The sequence below is a fragment of the Orcinus orca genome, chromosome 9, assembly GCF_937001465.1.
Source record: "Orcinus orca chromosome 9, mOrcOrc1.1, whole genome shotgun sequence".
NCBI lineage: Eukaryota > Metazoa > Chordata > Mammalia > Artiodactyla > Delphinidae > Orcinus > Orcinus orca.
In genome coordinates this window covers 24,052,304-24,075,962 of record NC_064567.1, presented here as the reverse complement: position 1 = coordinate 24,075,962, position 23,659 = coordinate 24,052,304, and the positions used below count along the sequence as shown (strand labels likewise).

The 23,659-nt window shown below is 42.7% G+C and overlaps 1 protein-coding gene across 1 annotated transcript in view; it reads left to right on the top strand.

The window, feature by feature from the left end:
• The window catches only part of SND1 (staphylococcal nuclease and tudor domain containing 1), a 418,878-nt gene that overhangs the window by 18,238 nt on the left and 376,981 nt on the right, over positions 1–23,659 (top strand). The window contains exons 2-3 of the mRNA XM_004265475.3: positions 10,393–10,542; positions 21,908–22,028. Of these exons, the coding sequence (XP_004265523.1) occupies positions 10,393–10,542; positions 21,908–22,028 (271 nt within the window). The remainder of the gene's footprint in view (positions 1–10,392; positions 10,543–21,907; positions 22,029–23,659) is intronic.

Here is a 23,659-nt window from a genome sequence, read left to right as displayed (position 1 = left end):
TTTTTTGCGGTACGCGGGCCTCTCACTGTTGTGGCCTCTCCCGTTGCGGAGCACAGGCTCCGGACGCGCAGGCTCAGCGGCCATGGCTCACGGGCTTAGCCGCACCGCGGCATGTGGGATCTTCCCGGACCGGGGCACGAACCCATGTCCCCTGCATCGGCAGGCGGACTTTCAACCACTGCACCACTAGGGAAGCCTGGGAATGATTTTTAAAGGCAACATTTGGGGAGAGGGCTGCAGGGTGTATGACTTTCTTCTTCTGATTGGTTGATGGTGAGGTAATAGGGTGATGTGAATCTTAATTATCAATGTTCTGGTGCCTGCCTGCCAGCCAGTGTGGGGTATACAGTGTGTAGTCACTGTCCTCTACCCAGGTTGGGGGGGGGGTCTTAGTTTGTGCAGAACAACTCAGAGATATGTGTTAAATTGTGTGTGTCCCTTGAGGAGGAACTAGAACTCTGTTTTATCACTGAACTATTCTCGTTACTTCTCTTGTTTAACTGCCTTTTGTTTCTGTATCCCCTCACTCCCCTAATGAGTAACTGCTGGAGCCTGCTGTTTGGAACTCTGGAAGGCCTAGGAGACTAAAGCCTTCTATAAACAAGAAATGGGGGACACGGAGGGGCTTTTGTACCCGGGAGGGCCCTACAGGATCCTGCTTGGTTTCAGTTTGACATTCATTCTTTTAGTTGTGTGTGCGGAGGGGGTTTGGGAGGGGAGCAAGACAGATTTTCAGAATCACCAAGGAGTTCTTGTTCTAGGGATTTGTTTTGTCTTTGAGGATCTAAAGCAGCTGGTAGTATGTTTTGCACCTTTTTCAAAAGGTTTTTAAATTTTATTTAAAAATAATCTCAAACTTACAGAAAAGTTGCAAGAATAGTGCAAGTAACTCCTGTGACTCTCCCCGCAGAGGTTGCCATATCATCTTCTTTGTATTTATAACATATAGTCATTATTCGTGGTAGTTCTGTTCTGTCAAGTCACAAGCGCTGAATTAGTGAATTTTGAACCATCGCTCCTCTGAGAAATACTGAGTTAGTTCCTGTGAGCCTCTGGTCACCACATTTTCATCAAGTAATAGATATATGACCTTGTTCTGTGTGCTTTTGTTTAAAGACCTCTTACTTGGGGCTTCCCTGGTGGCTCAGTGGTTAAGAATCCCCCTGCCAGTGCAGGGGACATGGGTTCGAGCCCTGGTCTGGGAAGATCCCACATAACGCGGAGCAGCTAAGCCCATGAGCCACAACTACTGAGCCTGCACTCTAGAGCCCGCAAGCCACAACTACTGAAGCCTGCACACCTAGAGCCCGTGCTCTGCAACAAGAGAAGCCACCGCAATGAGAAGCCCGTGTACCGCAACGAAGAGTAGCCCCCGCTCGCCGCAACTAGAGAAAGCCCGTGCACAGCAATGAAGACCCAACACAGCCAAAAAAAAAAAAAGTCCTCTTACTTGATATGTAGTCTTGATTCATTAACTTTGAACATATGAGCAACAGCACTATAACTTGTGCCTAAATGAAAATTACCTAATATTTTCTCTGTAGGGCACATAACAGCTTTCTTTGTGCTTAAGAAAACTTCATGACTACGCCTGTGGGCCATTTTAAACAGCAGAATCACCACCCAAAAGCCCTGATCACTGCAGTAATTTTCCTTCAGCTTTAATAGTCTGAGTACTTGACCCTAAACGTTTGGTCGAGGGGTCAAGTCCTGGAGTGATCATATGATCACTCTTATGCTCTTCTGGAGTCAGTTTTTGGTTCTTTTCCCTTTTTGGTAATTTTCACACGTGACGTTTACTCTGATAAACTCTTTTGACAACTGGAATGGATTTTTCTGGAATGACACTTTGTGTTTTCCTGCCATATAGTTCCTGCTGAGTTCTTATTTCTGAGTAACTCTGGTTCCTTGACCACCGTGGAGCTGAGCCTTGGGGTGGTGAGGACTTGGCTCTGCAGAGGATCATCACCGGGCTTCTGGCCTCTAGGAGACTGAGCTAGTTCCTTTCTGGTTAGGCTGTATTTGTGCAGGTTACAGCCTTGTGTTCTTTATGTTAAGTCACGACTGTTTTGATTCATAGTTCTCATATCAGATGTTTAATATTTGGGGTTTATTAGAAAGTGCACGGGGAAAACCTGTGTTCTAGTCCTGATGGCCATCATCTAACTGTGCCACAGTTTTTTGTGAGGATGGAGAGGAGTGGACAGTAGGGAGGGAAGAGAAGAGAGACCAGCGTGCCCTTAACATTTCTTGCGTACCTACTAGGTGTCAGGTACCGTGAGGCATCTCGCTTAATAATCATAACGTCCAGAGAAGATGGCAGTAGTATTGTCCTCACTTATAGATGAGGGAATGTCATCACAGTGTTCGGAATGCTTGTCACTTGAGTTTGTGTTCAAACTTAAGACTATCTGATTTCAGATTCATGGTCATCTGAGGCTGTGCTTGTCAAGACACTTTGTCAAGTTTGAAGTTAATAAACTTAAGATACGATACTTATTTGCCATGATCTCTGAGGACAGAGGTTCAGAAATCACTTAAGTCCACTCTCCTAGAGAGTGGGTATCTTAGGTGATAAAGCAGGGAAATGAGATCATGGATTATTTCTCTAATTCTTTCTGGTTGAATTCAGTGGTGGGAGAATTTCCATGAATTTGATATTCACTTGTAAACCCCAGGAGGAAAGGGTTCTTTTTCTGTGGTACATATACTTCCAGTCTTTACTTCAGACCACACTTTGAGCCTTTTTTTTTTTTTTTTAAATTTTGGCCACACCCAGCGGCTTGCGGGATCTCGGTTCCCCGACCAGGGATTGAACCTGGGTCATGGCAGTGAAAGTGCCGAATTCTAACCACTAGACCACCAGGGAACTCCCAAGCCATTTCTTATAAAAACGATATTGGCTATTATTTATTGAGTCTTTTGGCCACCCTCTGTGCCAAGGGCCTTATTCCCTTGTTTAGGTTTCATCACACCTCTCATGGATATTCTGATATACTTATTTTATAAATGAGGAAATTGAAGCTAATAGAGCCAATGAACTTCCAAAAATCACCACTGACATGGATTTGATTCTGAAACTAAATTCTTATTGCCACTTACCACTGCCCCTTCCCTGATTATAAAGATGAGCAGTATGTGTAACTTGAAGTGGTCGTCCAGAATTTATTTTTGCTGTGCACGTACCATTTAACCTGCCATAAAACTAGTTTTCATCTCATTCCTTGTCATAATGTTTTATATCAGAGGCTGGCAAACTGACTCTTTGAAGGGCCAGGTAGTAAATACTTTAGCCTTTGAGAGCCATGTGGGCTCTGTATCAGCTACTCAACTCTGCTGTTTCAGTGTGAAAGCAGCCATATAGACTATTACATAAGTGAATGAGCTTGGCCATGTTCCAACAAAACTTTATTTATGGAAGCTGAAACTTGAATTTCATACTCTTTCCATGTGTTACATAATATCCTTTTTTTTTTTTAACCACTTAAAAATGTAAAAACCATTTTTAGCTCATGGGTTGTACAGAAACAGGTGGTAGGGCGGATTTGGCCACTGGGCTGTAGTTTGCCAATCCTGCTTTTTATCATTCTGAAGTTTTCTTCCTTTGTGTCTCCTTTTTGGGTATTCTTTGATAAAATTGAGACTGCAAGTCTGCTTTCCCTGCATATGGTAGTGTTTAATAAGTGTTGATTTGGTTTGGGGAGCCAGCTCATGGAAGCTTTGCTGGCTTAGTGATTTAGTCTCTGACACCTGCTCTGCTGGCACACGGAAATGGAGATTTTTAACTGAGGAAAAGATTTAATCAGTAGGTAACCTCACCTACCGTTTTAACAGATAGCAACTCCCCAAATGCTTGTTTCTTCCTGTGTCATAGTAGAACATCAGGTTTGGGGACTTCAGGTCTAGTACTTGCTCTGCCATCAATTTTATTTTAAGCAAAAGTCACTTTAGCCTGTCTCATTTGCAGATTCTTCATCTGTAAAATAAAAGGGCCTTGATTAGATGCTCTCAGTTAGCTGCCCTCTCTCTGCAGGTGATCGTTAGAGTCCCCTTGGGATTTGAACTTGCTTCTTTCCAAACTGAGGCCCAATTCATGGTACAGCTGGCCCTGGATTGTCTCTCCTGAAAGAGCTGGTGTGCCTGGCACAAGTGAGATGGCCTGCCACGAGGCCATGGGCTTCCAGGTCATTGTGCTTGAATGCTGGGCCCTTTCATTTAGGTTTGCCTCTTGCTTTCGCCAGAAAAAGAAAGAAAAAGCCGGTCATGTTGGCGCATATGCTGGGAAAGACCTCCCAGACCACACGGCTTAGGCTCTTCTGGGATTGCTTGCTCCTTGTCTAAATGACGTTTTAATTTTCAAGAGATGATTCTTCCTGTGGAGGCAACAGCTCTGGCTGCCAGGAAGCATTTTTTCTGATATACTAAGATTTTCTCCAATCTCAGTTTTTTTTTTTTTTTTTTTAAGTTCTACTTGTGCTTTAATTCCGTTTCTTTAGAGTTTTTTGCTTCATTAAAGTGCACAACAGTTCTTTCCCGTCCCCTGATGGTATTTTTAGGTGGAGAAAACACCTTGTCCAGAGAAGAGTCGCTGGCCTGCTTCTTTGTCCTCTAAACATGCAGCCTTTGGGTTGTGGCCTTTGCAGACTTCTGGATGGCATTATGGCCTGTTCTTGGTTCTTGGACTGTTAATGATTTTCTTGGTTCTCCTTTCTGTGCCACAGAGGGAAAGGAGTTCATTCTACTTGCTGTGTTGTTTCTCAGAAAAAGCTTGTATTGTTTTTGGCCATCTTTCTCCTTTTTAGGGCTTTGTAGATTTCACTAAAGTTCTGCTTCTTTCCCGTGACTTCTATCTTGTTATTTCTCGAGGACTTGAAAGTTTACAGAAGCCCTTCATTCTGTTGTGAATCCCCATGCCTGAATTTGGGGTCTGAGTAGGCTGCCTTTTAAAAAACTTTTGTTAGTGTTGTTCAGCTAAGGGTCTAATCTTCCTACAAGATATGGAAATACCCCTGTGGAAATAGACATTTTATGTCATATTTTTGTACTTCCATATTGGATCTTAATTTTTTTAATTTAAATAAATTCACATACCATAAAATTACTCACACAACTGTTGCCACTGTCTAATTCTAGAACAGTTTTCATTGGTACTTAAAAGAAAAAGAAACCCTGGACTTATTAGCAGTCACTCCCTGTTCTCTCCCTCCAGCCCTTGAGAACCACAGATCTACTTTCTGTCTCTATAGATTTGCCTGTTCTGGACATTTCATATAAATGGAATCATTTCAATATGTGGCTTTTTGTCTGGCTTCTTTCACTTAGCATAATGTTTTCAAGATTTATCCATGTTGTAGCATCAATCAGTACTTCATTTCTTTTTATTTCTGAATAATATTGCATTTTATGGTTATACTAGATTTTGCTTATCTGTTTGTCGCTTGATGGACATTTGGATTGTTTTTACTCTTTTTGGCTCTTATGAGTAATGTTACCATGAACATTTGTGTACAAAATCTATGTGGACATGTATTTTATTTTTCTTGGCTTTGTACCTAGGAGTGAAATTTCTGGGTCATATGATAATTCTATGTTTAACTTTTGAGGGACTGCCAGACTGCTTTCCAAAGTGATTGCATCACCAACAATGTATTAAGGTTCTAATTTCTCCACATTCTTGTCAACACTTGTTATTGTCTGTTTTATTGATTATAGCCACCCTTGTGGCTATGAAGTGATATGTCATCGTGGTTTTGATTTGCATTTCCCTTATGACTAATAATAAATGTGCTTACTGGCCATTTGTCTATCTTCTTTGGATAGATATCTGTTCAAATCCTTGCCCTTTTTTTTTTTTTTTTTTTTTTTTTGCGGTATTCGGGCCTCTCACTGTTGTGGCCTCTCCCGTTGCGGAGCACAGGCTCCGGACGCGCAGGCTCAGTGGCCATGGCTCACGGGCCTAGCTGCTCCGCGGCATGTGGGATCTTCCTGGACCAGGGCTAGAACCCGTGGCCCTTGCATTGGCAGGTGGATTCTTAACCACTGCGCCACCAGGGAAGCCCTGGGTAGGTTTTTGTATAAGAAGTTTTCTATCTTTTGGTGTTCGTGGTCTAGGGGCTTAAGAGTTAAACCAAGTCATTTATCAGTATCTAGTGAAGATTTAAGGTGGTGTTCCTGTTGCTGTGCAGTATTTTAATAGCTGCCCATAAAGTGTTTCACTGTAGGTAAATCTCCCAGTAAACCTATTAGTGGGTTTGAGCAGTTTGAGTCCCCATTTTCCTTCTCAGCTGGCTTGTTTCAGCCTTTGTCACCATCCAACTTGTGCCCTGAAGCCAGGTCCTCTGAATCACACCACGTCTCTCTGCAGCCTTTATTGTCAGAGATGAAAACTGTCTAATTCATAACCTCAATCACACTGACTCGTTTTGACAGCTGTTTTCACAAGCCTCCTGCTGTATCAGGTAGGGCTAAGATCATTTTTCTAGAATATGTCATTTTATTAATATAATTGGATAAAGCAGTTACCATATGACTTGCTTTCTATGCCCTATAAATTAGCAATTAATGATAATTACTGCATCCATGAAAGTTTGCAACATGAATCAGTACAGCTTTGGCAGAACAATTACCCCTGTCTCCAAGAGCAGACATTTTTGTCTGTTTTATTTCACTGAAGTATGTTACTTGCCTGGAACAATGCCTGACATATAGAAGGTACTCAATAAATTTGTGTTGAATTAATAAATGAATGAATAAATAAATGGCTCAATCAATGGATAAAATTATAAGTAATCAACTTCAGATGTTAGGTCTTTTGATTTACAGAGGAAAAATGACTTGTTTTCATGCCATATGAGATACAAGTTAAGTTTGATATATAGACCCTTGGTCTTTTTCATATTTTACCTAAAGACATTTTAAAGGACTTCCCTGGTGGCGCAGTGGTTAAGAATCTGCCTGCCAGTGCAGGGGACATGGGTTCAATCCCTGGTCCTGGAAGATCCCACATGCCGTGGAGCAACTAAGCCCACGTGCCACAACTACTGAGCCCGCGCGCCGCAACTACTGAAGCCCGTGCGCTCTAGGGGCCCATGTGCTGCAGCTACTGAGCCCACGTGCCACAACTACTGAAGCCCGCGCACCTGGAGCCCGTGCTGCGCAACAAGAGAAGCCACCGCAGTGAGAAGCCTGCGCACCACAAAGAAGAGTAGCCCCTGCTCGACACAACTAGAGAGAGCCTGCGTGCAGCAATGAAGACCAAACACAGCCCCCCCAAAATAAAGACATTTTAAGTATTTTTCCCCCAGAAGGTCTTTCCCTTGGCTTTATTTGGTGGGGAACCTTAGACGAGAGAAGCCCATTAAATATTTTTATTGAGGAAGAACTTGAATAAAGACTTGATAAGTGAGGCAGGTGGAGGGAGTTGAACAGTACTTGGGAGATGAAATGGGGAGAGCAAAAAAGGAGGTGGAGTGTGTTTTGAACTATTTCAGTTCCTATAAATAATAGGAAGGAAACAAATTCTTCCCATATAGACAGGTCTCTTCCTTCCATAATGGTCTGCAGACAGTCTTTTCCTATCTCATCGCCAAGGCTGTGGCCAAATGAATGAGGGGGAGAGAGTTTCAGAGGAAAGATGTAGCCATGCCAGTCCTCTCCTTCTGGGGGAACAGGAATAGCAGTATCTGCCACAGTGAATATCTGTCCTTGTTGCTTGGGAGGTTGACTTGGTGGCTGCTGTTTGCATTTGTATCCTCAATAGTATAAAAGGTGTTGTGCTGCCTATAAAATCACCTCTCTCTAATATTAATTCAAGTACTGACTGTTGTCTGAATGGCATATTTGGTGCAGTAATGCAAAGAAGCTCTGACAGCAGTCTTCAGAATAGCTTTCAGGGCAAGGGGAGAGTGTACAAACGAGGTTTTTCAAAATTCCTTTGTACAAGTTGTTCACTAAAGCCCTTAATGGGCCCGGGATAATAGTTATAGACCCACTGTCCCCCAGGGATCTACTTTACTAGGTCAAGGCATTAGAGGTAACACCTTGCTGATATTTAGGGGGAATAAGAGGGTACTCATCAGTGATTCTATTCTTGAGCTTTTCAGCGGGTTTCACCAGACTTGAGAAATAAGGATTGTTTCTTAGCCTGGGTCAGTGCTCACTGGTTAGCCAACGTGAGTTTCCAGCTGGGCTTCCCAAGAGGTACTGGGTCTCCTGGGAGTGCTTTATTACTTTTTGTGAAAACTTGACAAAAATCAAGGAATAGCCCTTTGAGACGGGTGCTCTGCTTTGTATTCTCTATGCTTCTCAGTCCCGTTGCGGTCTGTACATGAATGATTTCAAGGCAGTTATTCAAAAATGTGCTATTCTTCCGCCACGTGTGAAGAATTGACTGTAAATGAATCATTTCCAGGTTCTTTTCCTGTTCTTCCTTTGTCCCTTCTCATTTCAGGGACATCAACCATCCTGTGCCCTAGTATATCTCTTCTTTGGCTTTGCTTTGTTTGAGGGCTTGTCTTTTTAGAATGTCAGATCCCTGGGATGATGTCCAGGACATGGGTTCTCAAGAAAGGCTGTTAGCAAGACTGTTTGGTTGGAAGCTGTAGGGTTTAATTGCTGGTAACACTCGATCACAAAGGATAAAAATGAAAAGCATGACTTGTAACTAGGTAAGGAAGACAGTCTTTTGTTATGTGTGTCATGGTGTAGCCACGGAGGAACCATTTAGACCAAGGTCTATATGCTTGAGGTATTGGGGATAATGAGATGTTAATCTTAGCACTAATTAAAAAAAAATTGGACTATGTATATTTGTTGGACTATGTAGATCCATACAATGGAATACTGTACAGCCACAAAAGTGAATAAACTAGTGTTCTGGCATGAATGAGTTTCACCCAAAAAAAGGGCAGAAGAAGCAAGTCACTGTTGGGTACACACAGTAGACTCAGTTTAAGAGTTCAGAAATAGGAAAAACAAAACCACCATATTGCATAGAGATGTATACGTAAATGGTAACACTGTACAGAAAAGCACGGAAGGAGGGGTTATCACAATGGTCAGGATAGTGGTGGCGGTCAGGAGACGGGGCTGGGAGTAGAGAGGGACACAGGGGAGCCAAGGTTCTGCTAGTGTTTTGGTAATTAACTTGGGCGGTGGTTACATAGTTGTTTGCTTCTTATTCTTTAAGATGTACATATATGTTTAATGCACTTCTGTATTTATATTAATAATCCACGATTTAGAGCATGAGTTAAGGTGGAGAGGTGAGGGAGACAAGTCAGCTAAGCAAATGCATATCAAAGTGGCTTCCTTCATATTCCTTCCTTTCTTCCTTTGAGTCAGCTTCCTTTCCAAGGACTGTTCCCTTTACAGGAAACTCCGTGGTCTTGTCTGTCTCGGAGTTCTGCATTGGCAGGACTCTCCAACCTTCCATCTACTAACTTTTCATTCAGCAGCTTTTTCTTGTTTTGAAGGTGGGATTGAGCCTTTCAGCTCTTGTGAAGCCAGTGCTCAAGGCTCCCTGTTGATTGAATCGTGCCTCGCTGAGCGAAGAATTTGAATAGCTTGGGCGATGATTCTCGTTTTTCTGTGTGCCGTCTCTTCTCTTCTCCCATGTGAAATCCTTTCTCCTTCCCCCCGCAAATATTTTAAGTGAGCTTTAGAGCTCATTCCATAGTTGCCAAGTGGGTTTTATGCCTGGCATCCTTCAGAGAGAGAGGAAAGGAGCTGCTGGACTTGGGAGCTTTAAGGTGCTTCTTCGATGCCCCTGTTGTAATCACCGAGGGCGTGGGGTTTCTAGATTCTCTCTTCTGTATTTCCCTCTTAGCCTAGAGTCTGAACACTGTCTACAGAGGAAGTGTGAGCACTGGGCTCTGGCTGCACTGCCTCCACGTTAGCCCTGGGAATCCTCGGCTCCTTCTGGCTGGTGTGGCTGGCGTGTCGGGGCTTCTTCCTTCAGCTTCCACTTTTCTCTGGCCTTCTTCCATTGCTTGCCTTTTCCACCGTAGAACAGCACGTGTGGATGGAGACATTAACTTCTTAAATACTGAAAAGAACACAGGTGGTGGTCAGCTTGCTGGGATGAAATTACAAAGGTTATCTCCATGTCTCGCATGCCTCTTCACCCTAGTCTATTTTGAGTCTTCTATCATTTTGTGTAATTCTTATTTGTATTGCTGGGTCAGTCACTTCAGAATCTAGCCCAAGGTTTTATGTAGGTATTTCTCTTATAAACTTAAAAATAGTCTTGTTCATTCAGTCATCCAGCAAATATTTGAGTGCCTTCAAGAGGCCGAGTAGTGTTCTAGATGTTGGGGATACAGGAGTGGACCATCGTATTGTGGTGATGTTACCTTTAGACAGCTAATTTTCTCTGTTTTTCCCCTTACCTAGGTCCTCTCAGGGTGTGCCATCATTGTGCGCGGGCAGCCTCGTGGTGGGCCTCCTCCAGAGAGGCAGATCAACCTTAGCAACATTCGCGCTGGAAACCTTGCCCGCAGGGCAGCTGCCACACAACCTGATGCAAAAGACACCCCGGATGAGGTAGGTGCTTCCCCTCCCAGAGGCTGTGGACCCAGGTTATAGCCCAGTCTCCTCCTTGACTGCACATTTGATGTACTCTTTCTTTTCTGTATATTTCAAGTTGTTTTTTTTTTTTAACATCTTTATTGGAGTATAACTGCTTTACAATGGTGCGTTAGTTTCTGCTTTATAACAAAGTGAATCAATTACACACATACATATATCCACGTATCTCCTCCCTCTTGCGTCTCCCTCCCACCCTCCCTATTCCACCTTCTAGGTGGTCACAAAGCACGAGCTGATCTCCTGTGCCATGCAGCTGCTTCCCACCAGCTATCTATTTTACGTTTGGTAGTGTATATATGTCCATGCCACTCTCACTTCGTCCCAGCTTACCCTTCCCCTTCCCCATGTCCTCAAGTCCATTCTCCACGTCTGCGTCTTTATTCCTTGCCTGCCCCTAGGTTCTTCAGAGCCATTCTTTTTTCTTTTAGATTCCATATATACATGTTAGCATACGGTATTTATTTTTCACTTTCTGACTTACTTCACTCTGTATGACAGACTCTAGGTCCATCGGCCTCACTACAAATAACTCAATTTTGTTTCTTTTTATGGCTGAGTAATATTCCATTGTATATGTGTGCCACATCTTCTTTATCCATTCATCTGTTGATGGACACTTATGTTGATTCCATGTCCTGGCTGTTATAAATAGAGCTGCAATGAACATTGTGATACATGACTCTTTTGGGATTATGGTTTTCTCAGGGTATATGCCCAGTAGTGAGATTGCTGGGTCGCATGGTAGTTCTATTTGTAGTTTTTTAAGGAACCTCCATACTGTTCTCCATAGTGGCTGTATCAATTTACATTCCCACCAACAGTGCAAGAGGGTTCCCTTTTCTCCACACCCTCTCCAGCATTTATTGTTGTAGATTTTTTGATGATGGCCATTCTGACTGGTGTGAGGTGATACCTCGTTGTAGTTTTGATTTGCATTTCTCTAATGATTAATGATGTTGATCATCCTTTCATGTGTTTGTTGGCAATCTGTATATTTTCTTTGGAGAAATGTCTGTTTAGGTCTTCTGCCCATTTTTGGATTGGGTTGTTTGTTTTTTTGATATTGAGCTGCATGAGTTGCTTGTAAATTTTTGAGATTAATCCTTTGTCAGTTGCTTCATTTGCAAATATTTTCTCCCATTCTGAGGGTTGTCTTTTGGTCTTGTTTATGGTTTCCTTTGCTGTGCAGAAGCTTTTAAGTTTCATTAGGTTCCATTTGTTTATTTTTTATTTTTTTCCATTTCTCTAGAAGGTGGGTCAAAAAAGATCTTGCTGTGATTTATGTCATAGAGTGTTCTGCCTATGTTTTCCTCTAAGAGTTTTATAGTGTCTGGCCTTACATTTAGGTCTTTAATCCATTTTGAGTTTATTTTTGTGTAAGGTGTTAGGGAGTGTTCTAATTTCATTCTTTTACATGTAGCTGTTCAGTTTTCCCAGCACCACTTATTGAAGAGCCTGTCTTTTCTCCATTGTATATTCTTGCCTCCTTTATAAAAAATAAGGTGACCATATATGCGTGGGTTTATCTCTGGGCTTTCTATTCTGTTCCATTGATCTATATTTCTGTTTTTGTGCCAGTACCATACTGTCTTGATTACTGTAGCTTTGTAGTATAGTCTGAAGTCTAGGAGCCTGATTCCTCCAGCTCCGTTTTTCTTTCTCAAGATTGCTTTGGCTATTCAGGGTCTTTTGTGTTTCCATACAAATTGTGAAATTTTTTGTTATAGTTCTGTGAAAGATGCCATTGGTAGTTTGATAGGGATTGCATTGAATCTGTAGATTGCTTTGGGTAGTATAGTCATTTTCACAATGTTGATTCTCCCAATCCAAGAACAGGGTACATCTCTCCATCTGTGTCATCTTTAATTTCTTTCATCAGTCTCTTATAGTTTTCTGCATACAGGTCTTCTGTCTCCTTAGGTAGGTTTATTCCTAGGTATTTTATTCTTTTTGTTGTAATGGTAAATGGGAGTATTTCCTTAATTTCTCTTTCAGATTTTTCATCATTAGTGTATAGGAATGCAAGAGATTTCTGTGCATTAATTTTGTACTGCTACTTTACCAAATTCATTGATTAGCTCTAGTAGTTTTCTGGTAGCATCTTTAGGATTCTCTATGTATAGTATAATGTCATCTGCAGACAGTGACAGCTTTACTTCTTCTTTCCTGATTTGGATTCCTTTTATTTCTTTTTCTTCTCTGATTGCTGTGGCTGAAACTTCCAAAACAATGTTGAATAATAGTGGTGAGGGCTTCCCTGGTGGCGCAGTGGTTGAAGGTCCGCCTGCCGATGCAGGGGACACGGGTTTGTGCCCCGATCCAGGAAGATCCCACATGCCGCGGAGCGGCTGGGCCTGTGAGCCATGGCTGCTGAGCCTGCGCGTCCGGAGCCTGTGCTCCGCAACGGCAGAGGCCACAACAGTGAGAGCCCGCGTATCGCAAAAAAAAAAAAAAAAAAATAGTGGTGAGAGTGGACAACCTTGTCTTTTTCCTGATCTTAGTGAAAATGGTTTCAGTTTTTCACCATTGAGGATAATGTTGGCCGTGGGTTTGTCATATATGGCCTTTATTATGTTGAGGTAAGTTCCGTTTATGCCTACTTTCTGGAGGGTGTTTATCATAAATGGATGTTGTATTTTGTCACATCTATTATGTCACAACTTTCTGTATCTATTGATATGATCATGTGGTTTTTCTCCTTCAATTTGTTAATATGGTGTATCATATTGATTGATTTGTGTATACTGAAGAATCCTTGCATTCCTGGAATAAACCCCACTTGATCATGGTGTATGATCCTTTTAATGTGCTGTTGGATTCTGTTTGCTAGTATTTTGTTGAGGATTTTTGCATCTGTGTACATCAGTGATACTCACCTGTAGTTTTCTTTCTTTGTGACATCTTTGTTTGGTTTTGGTATCAGGGTGATGGTGGCCTCGTATAATGAGTTAGGGAGTGTTCCTCCCTCTGCTATATTTTGGAGGAGTTTGAGAATGATAGGTGTTAGCTCTTCTCTGAATGTTTGACAGATTGCTCCTGTGAAGCCATCTGGTCCTGGACTTTTGTTTGTTGGAAGATTTTAAATCACAGTCTCAATTTCAGTGCTTGTGATTGGTTTGTTTATATTTTCTATTTCTTCCTGGTTCCGTCTCGGAAGGTTGTGCTTTTCTAAGAATTTGTCCATTTCTTCCAGGTTGCCCATTTTATTGGCATATAGTTGCTTGTAGTAATCTCTCATGATCCCTGTATTTCTGCCGTGTCAGTTGTTACTTCTCTTTTTTCACTTCTAGTTCTATTGATTTGAGTGTTCTCCTTTTTTTTCTTGATGTCTGGCTAATGGTTTATCAATTTTGTTTATCTTCTTAAAGAACCAGCTTTTAGTTTTATTGATCATTGCTATTGTTTCATTCATTTCTTTTTCATTTATTTCTGATCTGATCTTTATGATTTCTTTCCTTCCACTAACTTTGGGGTTTTTTTGTTCTTCTTTCTCTGATTGCTTTAGGTGTAAGGTTAGGTTGTTTATTTGAGATGTTTCTTGTTTCTTGAGGTAGAATTGTATTGCTATAAACTTCCCTCTTAGAACTGCTTTTGCTGCATCCCGTAGGTTTTGGGTCATCGTGTTTTCATTGTCATTTGTTTCTAGATATTTTTTGAGTCCCTCTTTGATTTCTTCAGTGACCTTTTGGTTATTTAGTAGTGTATTGTTTAGTTTCCATGTGTTTGTATTTTTTACAGTTTTTTTCCTGTAATTGATATCTAGTCTCATAGCATTGTGGTCAGAAAACATACTTGGTACGATTTCAATTTTTTAAAATTTACCAGTGCTTTATTTGTGACCCAATAGATGATCTATCCTGGAGAATGTTCCAGGAGCACTTGAGAAGAAAGTGTATTCTGTTGTTTTGGGATGGAATGTCCTATAAATATCAATTAAGTCCATCTTGTTTAATGTATCATTTAAAGCTTGTGTTTCTTTATAGCAAAGCTATACAGGCAAAATCACACAAAGAAGCATACACACACAGACTCACAGAAAGAGAAAATGGAAAAAAAAAAATATATTAAAAATAAAACAAGGAAGAGAGCAACCAAATCAATAAAGAAATCTACCAATGGTGGTAAACTCTAAATACTAAACTAAGATAAACATAAAACCAGAAATAAATTAGATGCAGAAAGCAAACCCCCAAGTCTACAGTTGCTTCTGAAGTCCACCGCCTGAATTTTGGGATGATTCATTGTCTATTCAGGTATTCCACAGATGCAGGGTACATCAAGTTGATTGTGGAGATTTACCCCGCCACTCCTGAGGCTGCTGGGAGAGATTTCCCTTTCTCTTCTTTGTTCGCGCAGCTCCTGGGGTTCAGCTTTGGATTTGGCCGTGCCTCTGCATGTAGGTCACCTGAGGGCATCTGTTCTTCACTCAGACAGGACGGGGTTAAAGGAGCAGCTGATTTGGGGGCTCTGGCTCACTCAGGCTGGGGGGAGGGAGGGGTATGGAATGCGGGGCGAGCCTGCGGGGGCAGAGGCCAGCGTAACGTTGCACCAGCCGAGGTGTGCCGTGTGTTCTCCCGGGAAAGTTGTCCCTGGATCACGGGACCCTGGCAGTGGCGGGCTGCACAGGCTCCCCGGAAGGTGGGTGTGGATAGTGACCTGTGATTGCACACAGGCTTCTTGGTGGCGGTAGCAGCAGCCTTAGCGTCTCATGCCTGTCTCTGGGGTCCGCGCTGATAGCTGTGGCTCGCACCCTTCTCGAGCTCATTTAGGTGGTGCTCTGAATCCCCTCTCCTCATGCACCCAAAACAGTGGTCTCTTGCCTCTTAGGCAGGTCCAGAATTTTTCCCAGACTCCCTCCCGGCTAGCTGTGGCGCACTAGCCCCCTTCAGTCTGTGTTCTCGCAGCCAACCCCAGTCCTCTCCCTGGGGTCTGACCTCTGAAGCCCGAGCCTCAGCTCCCAGCCTACACGCGCCCTGATGGGTGAGCAGACAAGCCTCTCGGGCTGGTGAGTGCCGGTCGGCCCTGATCCTCTGTGCGGGAATCTCTCCACTTTGCCCTCTGTACCCCTGTTGCTGTGCTCTCCTCCATGGCTCTGCAGCTTCCCCCCGTCTCCCCCCGTGTCCGCCAGTGAGGGGCTTCCTAGTGTGTGGAAACTTTTCCTCCTTCACAGCTCCCTCTCAGAGGTGCAGGTTCCGTCCCTATTCTTTTGTCTGTTTTTTCTTTTTTCTTTGGCCCTACCCAGGTACGTGGGGAGTTTATTGTCTTTTGGGAAGTCTGAGGTCTTCTGCCAGCGTTTAGTAGGTGTTCTGTAGGAGTTATTCCACATGTAGATGTATTTCTGATGTATTTGTCAGGAGGAAGGTGATGTCCACGTCTCACTCCTCTGCCATCTTGAAGTAGCCTCCCTATTTCAAGTATTTTTATATCACAGGATTGATGACAAATCAACAGTGGCTTGCTTCAGTTTATACATTCACTACCTTTAATCCCAGTAATCCCAGTCTCTTTCCGTCATACACTTTCCCATAGGTTTAGAGCCTTTTCAGGTTTATCAGTGTTTCAAGCCTCTTTCTCTGGAAACAGGTTAGTACATTTCCTAGGTAGTCTCCGCTGTTTGAGGTTGGCTTTAGTTATGGCAGAGCTCTTTTATTTATGTTTGAATTCTTCATTTACCTTCAAAATTCAGAAGGATGCACAGTGAAAAATCTAGTTCTTCTCCCAGGGGACTACTGGTGTGCGGCAGGCTTGACTCTCCAGAGGCATTTGTCACCTTTACAAGCAGACACTCCTTTTCTTTTCTTTCTTTCTTTTTTTTAATTGAAGTATAGTTAATTTACCATGTTGTGTTAGTTTCAAGTGTACAGCAAAGTGATTCAGTTATATGTATTTCAGATTCTTTTCCATGATAGGTTATTATAAGATATTGAGTATATATAGTTCACTGTGCTATACCGTAGACACTCATTTTCATAAATGGTAGCATATACTATAAATGTTAGGAATGTGCCTTATTATAGATTCTTAATCTGGGATCTGTGTCCTAAGGACGTCTGTGAACCCCATGAAATTGTTTGCAAAATTTTGTGTAAATATGCATTTTGAAGGGAGGAAGTTATCAGTTTCTTAGGGCAACTTGTGGTTCAGTAGTTGTCAAGAACCATGTGTTATGGCGATTTGACAAGCTTCTGAGCTTTTGTTCCACCATCCACTCCAGCCCCCTTCTCCCCCATCTCTAATGCCTGGCCACCTTGCCTTCTTTGTGGTCTGCCTGGGACTCCTTAAGTTACCTCTCCAGGCAGCTGCCATCAGTCTTCTTGGCTCCTGTACTTTGAAACATCAGTTCTTGTCTCTTCTTCAGTGGTGCTTTGGCTATCAAAAATGAAGTTTCTGGATTCTAATTATTTGTTTTTTGCCTCAGCTTGATGATGATGGGCAAGTTGGTACCTCAGCTTCCGTCTGCTGTTTTCCTCCCATGGAAGTGCGGGAAAAAAAGCAGCTCACAGGGTTCTTTCATTTAAGGAAAACATGCAGTTTTTTTCATCTATAATAAAAAGCATTTTGTTTGAATTAAGAAGATAGTAAAGCAGTGTTATAGGAAATAGAGACAAATCACCCCAAATTCTATCAGCAGCAATTAGATTCTTGGGATAATGACTAAATAGGCAAAATCAGTTATTTTCCATTGGTCCTCTATCAGTAAGCACAAGTATTGGGTTACTCTATACCTCAGGGTTGTTCAATGAGGATTAAACAAGATAATGCGGAATGTTTAGCATGGGCCTGTAAGCTACTTAACAAATGTTAGCTGTGGTAATCTCTAGTGCTATTTAATTTCTGCTACTACAGACATTTCTCGTACTGTTAGTCCAAGTGCTGAAGATTACATCTCTCTCAGCACTTTTCAAATTTTGGGTGCTAATTGCTTTTCTTGATCAACGTTTTGAATAGTTCTTTCCCTTTCAGTTTTGTGTTGTGTAACAGCTTGCCTGCTTCTAAGAGGAGAAGAGTGTTGACCCTGGTTGGCTAGAGCCAGTCAAGTTCATTTCCCCAGAAGGAAGAAGCAGTGTTGCCTGTAGGGAAGAAGGGTTGGGTTTTAATTTTCTGTTTTGTGGATGAAAATCAAGGCCAGTTGGAGCTTGTTCTGAAGTATCTTAGCTGTAGCCTATGTAACAGTACAATAAAATCTTACCAGAACTATCCCACCTGAAAGAATACCATGTAATCTGATCCCTGCTCTCATTGGAGTTTCATATATTTATACAGCCTAGTGGTTTTTGTCTCTTCCAGAGCATCTCAGTTTCTCCTAGTAACTCTTCAAAGGTCCCTGTGCATGAAGTATTTGAGAGCTACAGATTTCACCCTTTGTCAGCCACAGCCACTATTTCTGTGTGCAGTAATCTAGTCTCTCCTTGCCCTGCTGTGATTTGGTTTTCCCCCCACCATGCCCTTGAAGGTGCTCTGGCTCAAGTTAGCAGTGACGCCAAGTGGTAACCCAATTCCAGACACCTCCGCCAACCTGCAGGCTTTTATCGAGACCTAGAGATTCTGCCTCTTTCAAAATCTCTCTTCTCGAAACTTCATTACAATTGCTATTGTTCTTTGTTCAACTCTGAGAGAGTGCTTTGTTCAACTCTGGAATATTAAGATAACAGTCTTTCTGCCTTCATTTTCCTTCCCTCTGATTCTTTCTCTGTATGCTCTCAGATGTTTTTGAGATATAATGTCGTTTTTTTCCCCTGGCTCAGTATTACTGCCAGATACTTCAGTGATTCCTCATTAGCGCTGGACAAATTTAAATGCCTTAGCCTGGGTTACAATCCCATTTGTGATTTGACTTTTAGTCTTCTCTTACTGAACCCCTTCTGGGATGCTAAGTCCCAACCCTGAGGAAGTGTTCGGGTCTCCTAACAGGCCACCTGAGTCCTGCCTGCTCATGCCTTGGCTCAACTGCCTCCTCCAGCGGAAGCTCCGTCTCCTCCTTGTGCCCTGGTGATTCATCCTCTGGAGAAGTCACACCTGACATCACCTTTCATCATCCATTTTTTGTGCTGTCACCCTATTCCATGTTTATATGTCTCTATACTTGGTGTCGGCTCCTCGAGGGGAGGGACATCTGTGTTTTTCTTCCTCGTCAGTGCCTGACACAAAGCAGGTGTACAGTGAATAATGAGGAAAAGAACCCGAGCGTCTCCTTTTGTGGATCAGTGGATTGTGGAATGTAGCATTACTTTCTCTCTGGCTTTCTGTTGTTTTGGAGCATGTCTAGTTTTGTCACATTCAAACAGAGTCAAGGACATGATTGCTTATTTGCTTCCCTTTGTATCACTGTTCCAAATATCATGCACTTGATTATTCTCCGCCTTCTTTCATATCTGCTTTCAGAGAAACTTAGCTCTCTCCTAAGTCCCGTGACAATAAAAGTAGCTCTGCTGTGTGTCCCCAACCATACTGCCCTGTTCCAGCCTAATCCCCAGCATCGCCTAGCTACTCTCCGCAGCCTAGATAACTGCATTGATGGGCACTGTGGGGATTATATATTTATTTCCCACAGATTTCTTGAGCTCTCATTGTACGTGAAGCTGTATGTTGGTTTCATGTGAAATACAGAAATGAATGTCACAGTCGTTCTACATTCAGTGGAGCTTTTGAAAGTTGAGGTGGTGGCGTGGTTGCAGCAGAGAGGGATTAATTACATGCGCAGGTGGGACAGTGGGATAATCGAGCACTGGGCCAAGTACAAAAGTAGCTAGCTTTGAGGGTTTACATTGTTGTGGGATTTAATCTTGTTTCAGTAGTTTAGGAGTCTACCTGGTGCAAAGAAAAGATGGGAATTAAAATTCCATTTGTCGTGGTAGACACCAGAACCTTGCATGGGTCTGGGAGTGGAGAGCAAGCTGCTAGATCACCTGCCATTGGGCGTTCTAAAGGGAAGAGGCAGTTTTGAGTCTCAGCTACTTAACAGCCATTGCTTCCTAGGTGGAGCTCTGGCACATCATTTGACCGACCAGTGATTCTTCCCATTGGGTCATTGTGCCCCTAATGTGATGAACGCTTTGAGTCAGTTTCTGTATACGTTGAGTTGTTCTGGGAGGCTCTGCTGGGATGGCCTTCCCCATTAGGTAGCCTTCTGCTGGCTGTGCTCTGTGTGGACACCTGCACAGGATTCTCTCCTGGAGTGCTCTGTTGCCCTCGGCAGGAATGATGCGGTCACTCGCTTTCCTGAATCTTCTAATCGCCTCTCTTCATAGCTCGTATCTTGTCCATTTATTGAATTTGCCTGACTCTGGATGGAACACAACTTGAGAAGGCTGGAATATTAAAGAAGCTAGGTTACCTTTCTCTAGGATAAGGTGTATGTCCTTTTCAGGACCTCCAGTGTAGCTTTCTCTTATTGCCCAGTGACTGACCAGCTGTAAAACATGAGGTCCTGAGACAAGGGTGCTCCTTCCTCAAGCCTTAAAAGCTTTTAGTAATTCTGCCTAGTCGGTAGAAGTTGGAGGTTTCCCCACAGGGGTTAGCTATTTCCTTGTGAACTGACCCTTGATAAATGAATTTTTACCGAAGTCTTGGCTTCCTTTAGGAGTACTTTGTTTTGTCAGAGCTTTACATTTAGGAAAGCAATGTTTTACTGAATTTTAGGTATTAGTGTATTCCTCAAAACTGAAGCCTAGACATTAGATCTATAGCTGAGGATGTTTTTAGAGTAAGTGGGTCACTAAGGTGATAAAAATGTGTGAGGCTGTGTTAATTGGTTTAGTGCTGTTTCTGTGATGTGGCTGGTAGTTGGGCTCATTATCAGTCATCATACTCTTTGGTCACAGTATCTGTTTTCATTATTATGAATGAGGAGAGGGGTAGAAATGGGAGATTAAAATGTGGTGAACTCCATATTGCCATTGAGTGATTGGTTCTTTTGCTTGTTGGCACTTTGAAGAGAGCGCATTAGATGAATGAGGATAAGCTTGTTTTTGTGTCTTCAAGAGCACTTACTCAGGATTAGTTCTTCCTAGAACTATCCACAGTTGTCGTTGTCTAACAGTACTGGTTTTGTGAATACCAGCCCAGTGGGTTGGTAGACTGCCACATTTAAACTGGCTTCTGGTTTCTGGGAAGTCATGGATGTTTTTCTTCTAGAAAAGCTTCTTGGCTAACCCCATGGAATAATCTTCATGGACTGAAAAGGTTGGCAGGCGCTTCCTTTTCAGGTCGCTGATATACTGTTTTGCCTTTACTATGTGTAGTCCATGTTCTGTGGCTCCAATTGGTGATAGACATGTACCACTCTGCCCTTCTATACGCTGTATTGTTCCTGCACACGAACTTCTGCAGATCATGTACTCCTTGAGCTCTTACCCTCTCCTTCCTCATTTCTGTTCTAAGGGAACTTGGGGCACTGAGCTAGGTCCAGACTGTAAATTCAAGTGCTAGTGACCACTGACTATGACGGTGCTGCTTCAGAGGAGACATCTCCCTTTGTCTGTACCATCCCAAAGTGATGGGGTAAAACCATCCCTTTGCACAGTATCTTTTTATATATATATATATTTTTTATTTTTTATTTTTATTTTTGGCTGCTTTGGGTCTTCCTTGCTGCGCGCAGGCTTTCTCTAGATGTGGAGAGCGGGGGCTACTCTTCATTGTGGTGTGTGGGCTTCTCATCGCTGTGGCTTCTCTCATTGAGGAGCACGGGCTATAGGTGCGTGGGCTTCAGTAGTTGCAGCTCGCAGGCTCTAGAGCTCAGGCTCAGTAGTTGTGGCGCACGGGCTTAGTTGCTCCGCGGCACATGGGATCTTCCCGGAACAGGGATCAAACCCGTGTCCCCTGCATTGGTAGGTGGATTCTTAACCACTGCACCACCAGGGAAGTCCCTGCACAGTATCTTGAGATCACATGCAGACTCTGTACCCATTGTGGATGTGTGGCTCACTCCTTGTATCTGGGTCTTTAATGAGGGACAGGGAAGAACCACCATTGCCAAGCTGATCCCTTACCAGCTAGACAGTAGACAGTAGACAGCAGACAGCTAGAGAGTAGACAGTGATGGGGGTGATGGAGGGGTGGGCATGGGGGGAACTCCTAGTGCTGGTGTCTGGGAAACCATGATGCCTGTTTTTAGGGCTCGTGCTAGTTAAACCAACTGTTCGACCTGCCTTTTTTAGGAGACCCCTAAGCGTATGATCCATGTTGTGTATGTTTCATTTTTATATTCTCCTCAAGGCCTAGTGCATGGCCAGGCTATTGAAGGAGTGAAGTTGCTTGGATGTTGATTGTGCCGTGTGAGAACTGCCTAGTTCTTGAACACATTTATTTTATCTTTCAGCCCTGGGCATTTCCTGCTCGAGAGTTCCTTCGGAAGAAGCTGATTGGGAAGGAAGTCTGCTTCACGATAGAAAACAAGACTCCCCAGGGGCGAGAGTATGGCATGATCTACCTTGGAAAAGGTGAGTACCAAGGGGGAAAGGTACTCATTTTTCTCCAAGTCTGAAGTTCCTCCAAAGACTGGTTTTCATCTGGCGGAGGTCGCTCTGGGAGTGTTGGCTGTAGGTCTCATTGGAAGTGCACAGAGCTCGTGGCATGTAGGTGCCCTGGTACTCCTGCTCCTAGTTTACTCCTGTGCCCGATTTCCTGGCTTGGTTTAGGTGTGCGTGTAAGCGTAGAATTATTTTCCCCTGTATTTAGGCTGTCAGCCTGTGGAACTCATTGGCTCTGTGCTTCTAGGTCAGAGTGCTAATTGAATTCCTATAGATTTCCTATTGCATCTTCTATTTGCTTTATCTGTCTTGTGGCTTTTCTTCTCCTCCTGGGGGCTCTCTTTAGGAAAGGACGATTTGTTTAGGGCTTGTGGTTTTCTGTAAGCCACATGACTTGGAATGGAATGGAAAGAACACAGGCTTTAGAGTGGTGTAGGTGTGGATTCCTGCCTCTTCTACCATGTACTCTTACTTAACCCGTAACTGAACCTTTCTAAGCCCTAGTTTCATTTGTAAGTTATACAGAGAGTTTAAAGAGATGGTGTGTGTAAAGCATCTCACTCCAGCACAGAGAATGCACTCAATAAATATGTGTGTGTGCCTGTTGTTTAGCTGGGCCAGATAGCTTGTAGGATATTAGGTGTTCTGGTCTTTTTTGCATTAGGTAGAGGGAGAGTGAGATTGCACAATGGAGTTTGAACAGAAATAGGACATTGAAAGAATGGTGGAATGTTTTCCATAAAGCAGTCAGATGAACAGGAACACTTATATTCATCTGGATTATTTGGGAGCAGACACCTTTTAAAGTGTCCTGTGATTCTTGATAAACTAGCCTTCTAACTGAGCTGCTTTAGATAATCTATTTGCCTTGGGTGACTAGTAAGCTGGAAGTAAGCAAGCAGGGTATATGATAAGGCTAACAATATCCTTGTAGGATTCTGATTTTAAGTGTAGAGGTCTTAGACAAGTGAGTTGTGGATGACCTTGGAGCCTTCTTGTCCAATTTACCCAGTAGAGAAACAGCCCTTTTAGCAAATGGCTATCTGCATCCTGATTGGGAAATTATAGAAATAATATGGAATCTTTTCAAAAAGAGAAGTAAATAAATTTGCCTTTTACCCATAATTCAAATAATATAGTAGGTAATAAAACACTTGAGCATTATTGTTGGAGGACTACTGGCTAGAAAGAATGTAAAACAAATAGAAGTATACTGTCTTCAAAATGCAATTGTTCGAGAATTTCATTACCCAAAATAATACAATTCTGTAAGAGCTGGTCAATCTTCTGTTACCGGACAAGAGACCTCACTGGACTATAGAACATTTTTTTGGTACAGATATCTCTATGGAGAGACCGCCTGTAAGTGTTCATTTAAATAGCCTTAGTCTCCAACTATAAAAAAGTCTATTTAAGGTAAGAGGAGCTGACATTTAAAATTTAAAGTTGTTTTTGGAAAGTTTGTTTTTCAAACTGACGCAAATTACAGAGTGGATGTAATTTAGCATGTTAACGTACTAGTGTGTTTAATAGAATCTGGCGCATAGGAGGTGATTGATAAATAATTACCGAAAGGGGCTTCCCTGGTGGCGCAGTGGTTG